At 50.1% G+C, this 8,298-nt stretch overlaps 1 protein-coding gene and 1 long non-coding RNA gene across 3 annotated transcripts in view; both read right to left on the minus strand.

Moving 5' to 3' along the window:
• The window catches only part of ITGA11 (integrin subunit alpha 11), a 152,524-nt gene extending 148,620 nt beyond the window's left edge, over nt 1-3,904 (minus strand). For both annotated transcript variants that reach the window (XM_019533872.1, XM_019533871.1), the window contains exon 1: nt 3,714-3,904. In XM_019533872.1, coding sequence (XP_019389417.1) covers nt 3,714-3,765 — 52 coding nt within the window. In that variant the 5' untranslated portion in view covers nt 3,766-3,904. The remainder of the gene's footprint in view (nt 1-3,713) is intronic.
• Nucleotides 3,905-4,242: 338 nt separating this feature from the next.
• Nucleotides 4,243-8,298, minus strand: part of LOC109309276 — a 12,929-nt gene continuing 8,873 nt past the window's right edge. Inside the window, exons 2-3 of the long non-coding RNA XR_002100875.1 lie at nt 8,184-8,194; nt 4,243-4,317 (exon numbers count right to left, since the gene is read on the minus strand). This is a non-coding gene — a long non-coding RNA (uncharacterized LOC109309276). The remainder of the gene's footprint in view (nt 4,318-8,183; nt 8,195-8,298) is intronic.

Here is an 8,298-nt window from a genome sequence, read left to right on the forward strand (position 1 = left end):
ACCACACTTCCGCGGTCGGCATTGTATCAGCTCATGCAGCTCTGACTCAAAAACATGAAGCAGTCCCTGGCTGCTCTCTAGCATGTTTCTGTGATGGTCCCAACACAATTCCCAGATGAACAAGGAGTCTTGACCATAGTGGTCAGGGAAATCATGACAGAGCCACACTAAAGGCAACATCTCAACTGGGTCACAGACTACACAGTTCTGTTATCTGTGTGTTCAGGTCTTTATTAACTTGGTTAGAAAAGACCATATAGCCACACAGATGAACTGCTACTGGGCTGGGGGAGGAAGGGATAGAGGGTCAGTGGGAAAAATGGAGATAGACTGAGCTCTTCCTGGTGAAATAAAGCCACGGGGCACTTGTACATGTTACGATTGGACCATGTACACATGACAAAGAGTGAGGAAAAAAAATCACCGTTTGTCTGGCATAATGGTGTCACCATCTACACATGTATTTTTTTCATGGCAGATTTTGTTTGTTCATGGAAACTTAGACCACCTCCAATGTATTTTAGTTTGATCCTCACAGTCCAATCAAACTCTAGCTACAGACACTAGTCAGCCTATAACTCTGGGAGTCTTCAATTCAGATGCAGAATGAATTTGGTGGGTCTATCCCACCCACTCATAGAAACGTGTGTGCATTATGAGAGCCAGGGGTTCAAAGAAGGCACATTCGCAAAAGAAGCCCATGGCCAGGACAGGCATTTTACAGAGATGAAATAGTAGCCTGGCCCTTCAAAGTCCATGATGGGATCTTTCTTTACACAAGTACATTGCTAGCCACAAAGCCAAGGGAGGTTAGCGACAGTTCGACGCGCTACCTTGATTAAATCTCTTTTCCGTGTTAATATCCTGACTTCTCCCCCAACTCCTCGCATCCCAGTGAGCTCCTGCAGCAGGGCACTCCTCACAGATCCAGCCAGGCAGTCGCAAACACGCTGGATGGAGCAGTGACAACCCTTTTACAACTTTCTCAACTCTTAAACCAAGTCAGCCAAGCACCACCGCCTTCATTTCCTTGCTCGCAACAGCAAAAGCAGGGTTCCTGAACTTTTCTTCCTCTTTCAGAAGTGATTCACACGCAACGTGCCCTGGTTATTACAAGTCACATCTTTCCTGCCAGTTCGTGTTGTCAATGCACCATGCTATGATCTATTGACTCAGAGCCCCAAAGCCAGCGGCGATTGGCAGGCAGAGTGATTTGCAAAGCCATTTCCACCAAGCCCATTTGTACAGCCTTATCCACAATGCTGGTGAGCAACAGGCGCTGAATCCTGGTCCTGGAAATGGGATCTGACCTATTTCTTTATTCAGAATATCTGAGGAGGGGGTGCCGCTATCTTCATGCTGCTCAGACTAGCTTTGCATGGACCTAGCGCTGAAGTAGTGGTCCTTGCTGGACTCTCATTAAATACCAAGCCCTTTGTCCCTGTACAAAGCAGCACAGAGTTCCCTGGAAGGGGCATTTTCTGGGAGAGCGGCAGTCAGCTGAAGAAGGGATGTTGCCGGCCTCCTCTGCTCACATCTGTCATTGTTGGCTCAATACTTTTTTTTTTTATTAATATTGGGTAATCACCACAGCAACTCCTTTCTAATAGGACAACACATGCCCCGGCCGAAGTCCTCTCTTGGCTTAAAGGAGCACATGGCAGGAGGCAGACAAGGAGTGTCACGTTTTCAAGCAGGTGACTTGAAAACCTGTGAAACAGAGACATGCTGGGCCCAGTTCGTCCATGGGGCAGCTCTGCTGGAGGCAGTGGAGGTATGTCAGGGATGGATGCAATGGCCACTGCCTTTCCTAGTGTCTTTGTGATTGCCATTTAAATATCCTGCACTCACACGGGCCAATTATTAACTGAAGCTGTTTAAGAGTTAAATTAGTTGGTGCAAAGATACATGCCCAAGGATGCCTTATGCAACAGCCTGCCTTGAGGTCCCAGCTTTCTTTCTGTTCTGCCACATGACAGCAGTGCACACACCCGGGCATAAATCACGTTCACAAGTGGATGCTTGTGTCATGGGACGGCTTCCTGTGTGGGCAAAAGGATGATTTCCAAAGAAGCGAACTTCCATTTGGTTCCGCCCTGTAGCTGTGCTCCCGGCCTGCCCGACACGAAAACACAGCTGTGATTTAAAGCAGAGTCGTGTTTGCGGCGAGGATACAAAGAGCGACGTGGTGCTGCTTAGAAATAGCAAGAGGCCACTGCTAGCTCCCTGTTGCTCACAGTGACTGCATCCCTGAGCTCCGAGGTGCACAGGGTGCCAGATCTGCAATACTGCAAGCAGTATTTATCTAACCCCCCTGGGCCATTTTAGTTATTCTTCTTTGTCTGCTGTTTGGAGAAGGTTCATGCTCTACACCACATCCATGGGGACGGCGTTTGCCCTCCCCGCCAAGTGGCATCGTGGTCCCAGGAGCACACATAGGACTGAAGAGTTAGGGCATGCAGGCAGAGAGACCCAAATGCACCATGCTCCACAAAACAGACCCAAGTCTGGCACCAGGTGTCTTCATGTGCACATAAAATACGCTGCCTAGTGCCCAAGGAGCAGAGCAACTTGATCCACCTCTCCCCAAAAGCATGGAGAAAACCATCTGAAATGCCTCTCTTACACCAGCGTGCTGTCTACCCCCGAGCAGCCACATCTCACACTGCAAGTCTGAGCGCAAAACGTAATGCTTTCTAAGGCGCGCACACATGGTCCCCATTAGGCAGGGGCGGGCAACTTCACTGTGGCTTCCCTTAAATTATCAAGTAGCCGTGCAATTAGAAAAGAAAAAAAATAATAATTCACTTTCCATCAGGACGCTCGGAAATGTTTACAGTGGCACAAACGATCCCTGGCTCTTAACGCTGTGCTGATGGGTGTAAATGGGCCGGTGACAGCGGCCCCCTTCGTTATCTGGGAGAAAGGTCTCCTTTTGTTCTGCGGCTCGGAAGAGCGTCCCAGTCCCTTCTGCCCCCGGGAGAGGGCTGTGCATGGAAAGATGTCAAATATAATTGAACCAAAAAACGCCTGCTGCCGAGGACTCGCTCCCTGTAACAACCGACTTTAAACTTATAGGCATGTGGCCAGCAGTAAGTAGGACTTCTCCCCCCTCTTCCCGTAACCCAACACGGCGTATGCAGCCACGCAGGGATCCAGATGTGAGGGAAGCCTGCAGACTCACATCTTAAAATGAAAGGAGCGTCTAAAATCTCTGCACCAAGGTGTGACTTTAATCCCCAGCCCTCATCCTCGTGCCCACCGCCCCCTTTGTCCTGGGGAACAGGACGAAGGAACAGGCAGCTCCCAGTCTTTCCAGCCTTTCCTCCCCCCGCTTAGTCCTTAAAAATGCAGACGAATCCTCCGTGCAACTGCAATCCAGATGAGAAATTGCAAGCGGTTTAGAGCAGAGGATTTTTTCCCCCCTTCCTTCAGTTTTAGTCATTCCTCAGCAACTGATCAAAAGAGCTTGATGCCTTTCTACTCCCCCGCTTCCCCCTTTGGAGGAATCTTCCTTCCACGTTGCTGCGGCACTTCTGGGAAATGACTGATCCCTGTCTTAAACATTGCCTCTCTCAACCAGTATTTTTAGGGGTTAATTTTTCCCCTTTTGGGTCCTCAGATAACCAAAAGCCAGGGTTTTCTCCCCGCTGGGAAGGCTGTGCTCTGTGCCCCCCGAGCTCGGGAGAGGCTGGAAAGGAGAAGGCGCTTACCTGGCAGAAGGCAGAGCGCCCAGGCTACGATGAGCCCTCGGTAGAAGTCCATGTGAGTGCTAAAGGCGTCTGGTACCCTACCCCTACCATCCGCCTGAGGCACTGAGCCAGAGTGGTAGCCTTACTCTGCAAAAAGCTTTCACTTATCCCTCGCCTTCCCCGGCTCCCTGACAGAAGCGGTTCATTGGGAGGGAGTGGGAGGGACGAGCTAAACTTGTAGGAGGTACAGCACGGGAGTGCACAACACCCTTTAGAGATCGCCGCAGCGCTACGGGCCCGCCGGCCATCCCCCGGCCCCCAAGGTTTCCCTCGCAGAGGCTCCTCGCCATCGGCAGACGTAGGACATCGGAGGAGAGTGCACTTAGGAGCTCTCCATGGAGAGGAGGGTTTTCTCCCACCCAGAAGAGCCATTTCTCACGGTGCAGGGTAGCGCTGTATCTAGACTCCTGGGAGCCCTGGGCGCACTTTTAGTATCGGGCCCCCCTTCGCTAGGGATAATGATAATAATCATCATCAGACAATGGGGGAAAACTTACCATTTTTGGGCACCCTTTCTGTCCGGGCCTCAAGTGGCCTCCGGGTTTGCCCATGCCTGTGTCCGGTCCTGGTGAGGGAAATGACCGTAGACCTGCAGCCTTGCTCAGGCCTGGCTCGGGCCCTTGCCAGCCCCTGGAGAGCAGCAGCAGTGTGGCTTTTGCGGGGAATAAACTGCCCAGCTGGGTGCTGGGGCCTGGCCGTGAACCACCTAACCTGGCAGCACCCAAACGACGTAGGCAAGTGAAATGGTTACCCAAGACGGCGGCGGTAGGTTGCTAGCCGTGCCAGTCTGGGGTCAGGCACGAGGCAGCATAGATGTGCACCTTGTAGACTAACTAAACCAGAGGGGTCAGGAGCCACACTGAGTTACCTCCTAGTCCCCTGGCACTTCTGCGACATGCACTCCCATCCTAGCCCAGAGAGCTAGAAACCGCCACCGGGAAGCTAACACAAGAGAAGGGAAATCTTCTTCACTGTCCAAGGGGAATTCACAGAAAAAATAGGGCTCCAGGGTCCACAGAAGTCATCTAGCTGTCCATGGCAGGATTATCCCTCTCTCTCTGTCTCCCTCCACTCTCAGAAATGAAGCCCCCAAGGCTTGAGTGAGCACAGGGACCAGCTTGCATTAGCTGCCGTGAGCCCAGCATTAACTGTGCATCTCCGATTGAGCTACGTGGCTGCAGTGTTTGCAAGGCGCTGCTCACCGCAGCAGCCAAGACAAACAATGTACAAAGCCTCGAGCCCCAGGATGTTCCCCGCATCCATCACCTCCCTCACCTTTCCCCTTCTATTGCTACTGGGGTGGGGGGCTTTTCCTGCCTTCCCCAGAAGCACCTGGCCGCAGCCAAGGCTGGAGATGTTAGACTGGGATAGGCCAATGCTCCTGTTGGCACTCAAAACACATAGGTTCCTGGTTGAGGGTCTTGCTTAGGATCAAACTGATCACTGCATTTGGGATCAAGAAGCAATTTTACTCCCTGGTCAGATTAGTACAGACGGCGGGGGTTTTGCCTTCCTCTGCAGAGGGGTGGCACGGCTCACTTCCTTGGATCTCTTAAGGACCATTGCAGCGGTGGGGAGCGGTCAGCTCTCAACCCCCTACTTTATCTGGCAGGTTGGGGTGCTTTTCCTGTCTTTGGGCAATATCCCTTGAAGCCATAATGGGCCTGACTGTATAGTTTTAGGAAAAGGTTAGATAAGGGCGAGCATGGAGTGGTTTGGATATGGATGATCCTGCCTCAGGCAGGGGGTTGGACTCAATGACATCCAGAGGTCTCTTCCAGCCTGACTTTAGTATGATTCAGTACTAGCAATAGGTTTGGTTTTGAAAGTCATGGCTTATCATAGAAAATGAGGGTTGGAAGGGAGCTCAGGAGGTCACATGTAGTCTAACTCCCTGCTCAAAACAGGACCAGCCCCAACTACATCATCCCAGCCAAGGCTTTGTCTAGCCTGGTCTTCAAAACCTGCAAGGATGGAGAGCCCACCACTTCTCTGGGTAGCCTGTGCCAGTGCTTTACTGCCGTCCTGGTGATAGAGTTTTTCCTAATATCCAGCCTCAACCTCCCTTGCTGCAGCTTGAGCCCATTGCTCCTTGTCCTGCCATCTGCCCCACTGAGACCAGCCCAGCTCCATCCTCCTTGCAGCCCCCCTGCAGGGAGCTGAAGGCTGATATCAAATCCCCCTCAGTCTTCTCTTCTGCAGACTGAAGTCTTCTCTTTTGCAGGCTTGGAGGACATGTTGAGAATCCATTATACACCTCTGAATATGGCAAGCTGTATTCTGGGCTCATCTCCCCTGGCAAGAAAGCACCCACCATCCAAGAGTCCTATTCTGCAATAACACACTTGTAAGACCCCAAATTCCAAGCCAATAAGGGTCTCATCTATCAAGAGCAGAACTCAGTGCTGGATACTGAGCCGTGGTACACTTGGGCTTTGGAGTCAGAAAATAAAAATGAACCTACTAAATCAGTGGGGGTCCAGGCAGCACCAGCAGCATAAGATTATGCCAGGTTTTTCTCCCTTTCTGTATGGAAGAAAAATAAAATAAAAGGATGGTTTTGATTCTAGATGGGCTTGTTCTCTTTAAATCTCTTTGGAGCCCAAGATCCTACAGAAGGAAGCTGTGAAGCATCTAGCTACAAAACTGCCCTCTATTCTGTTGGGTCCATTTTAAAATATAATTGCAGTCAGAGCTGCCGACAAAAAACACTCCAGGAATGGGGATTTCACCCATACAACTCCTTCTCAGGAGAAGATGGAGAAGGGGGTCTGCATAGTTCACCTCACTCTTGTTAACAACCATCTCCACCTTTTGGAACAGGTCCATGCATCCAAATCTGATCTCTGTCCATCAGTAATCTTTCCAGTTGTGCTCAGGATGTGAAGGAGGGAGATGAGCTCTGCTCACGACTCTTGCTTGGGTAAAGCACAGCATCTGGGAGAGCTGATTTCTTTCCACAGAAAATGCACAACGTGGGGGCTCCAGATTGGAGGGGGTGAACGGCCTGAACAGAGATGAAAGCAGCAGCAGAATTCAACATGTTTCAAGTATGCGCAGCCTCTTCTAATTTGTCTGCGTGCAATTTGTTCCAAATCTCAAGCATTTTTCTTCTTTAATTTCCCAGCTATCACCACCACAGCTGCTTCCAGAGGGGAAAAAAAAGCCATCACATCAAGGGGTGATCTACAGGTCAGGTGAGACTCTCTGTGTGTGTGTGTGTGTGTGTGTGTGTGTGTGTGTGTGTGTGTGTGTGTGTGTGTGTGTGTGTGTGGTATTTTGGGAAACAACCTGGGGGAAGTCTCTGTAAGGCACAGAAATGAAATTTAAGAGCACAGACAAATACTACAGTGAAAAGACAATGGTGTAGGTGAGCTATATGATTTAAGCAAAAATGCAACATTGCAGCAGTATATACCGACTCAGCCAAAGCCTTGTGCGACAGGCGGGTAGCGAGGGAACCCTGCTGTTGTTCATGGCAGTATATTTGCCCATGGTAAAACCTCAGTCTTGCAAGGGCTTGCATGCATGCATTGTGGAGCTAATGCCAACATGGACAGCAAGTGAAGGGCCATGTCTTTGCTGGATGGAAGTCCAAGGATTTTCCATATCTTATTTAAGCAGGATGCTTAAAAGGACAAACACGTGTGACCACACATGGAGTCCAGGGGAATTTCGCTGAGACCATCTAGACTTCTAGAGTTGCATCAGACCATACCTGCTTTCCCAAGTAGCTTAGATAAAAGTCAAGAAGTTTTCAAGTCCAGCACCTTTAGTTGACCACTGATGACCGGAACGGTAGAGGAAGTGTTACATCCAGAACAGCCTTTTAAGTTGCCCCATGCACAGACTCTTCGCGACGCTGTAACAGGCGTGCTTAGAGGTGATCAGTCCTCAGCATCACGGTGGGAGCCATGTCTCAATTCTCCTGCCGCTAGAATGAATATTTCTTCTTAAAAACCCAATTGATAGGGCAGCTTTTTTCTTCTTCCCAGAAGTAAAAACCACGCAAAGTAAGAGAGCCGGATTGCCCTCTGTTACTCACACAGAGTGATTTCTTATTGGGAGAGGAGGCTTTTTCTGATACTCCCAATAAGGTGAAACTTAGTACAAAGGACTCCTGGGTGCAGAACCAGCCAGCTAAGCTGCAGAAGCATCTGGCCAGCTTTTCTCCAGTTCCCACTTGGGAGTTTCCAGGGCTGGAGAGCTGTCTGAGAGATCGGGGGGTTGCTTCCAACCCCTAGGTAAATTATGCTGCAACAGGCTTCCTATAAACTGACTTTGAGCCAAGAAAGCCATCATCTAAGTCCCTCAGAAAAGGTGGATTTATAGGGCCACAGTTCTTATTCCACGAGTCGATTGTGTGTGACAGCAAAACACAAGTGTACAAATGGCCCCTTGAGTACAAGCCCCAGACATGATGATTACAACCTGCCTCAGCTCTAGCACATGGTGTTTATTCAGAAGAGCTGGTTTCAGTGTTCCCCGGGGAGATGGGGATGTTGTTAACTGGTGGGCAAGACTATAGGGAGAGTGACTGATAATT

This window comes from Crocodylus porosus, unplaced genomic scaffold (genome assembly GCF_001723895.1).
Source record: "Crocodylus porosus isolate Cpor-Errol unplaced genomic scaffold, CroPor_comp1, whole genome shotgun sequence".
Classification (NCBI taxonomy): Eukaryota; Metazoa; Chordata; order Crocodylia; family Crocodylidae; genus Crocodylus; species Crocodylus porosus.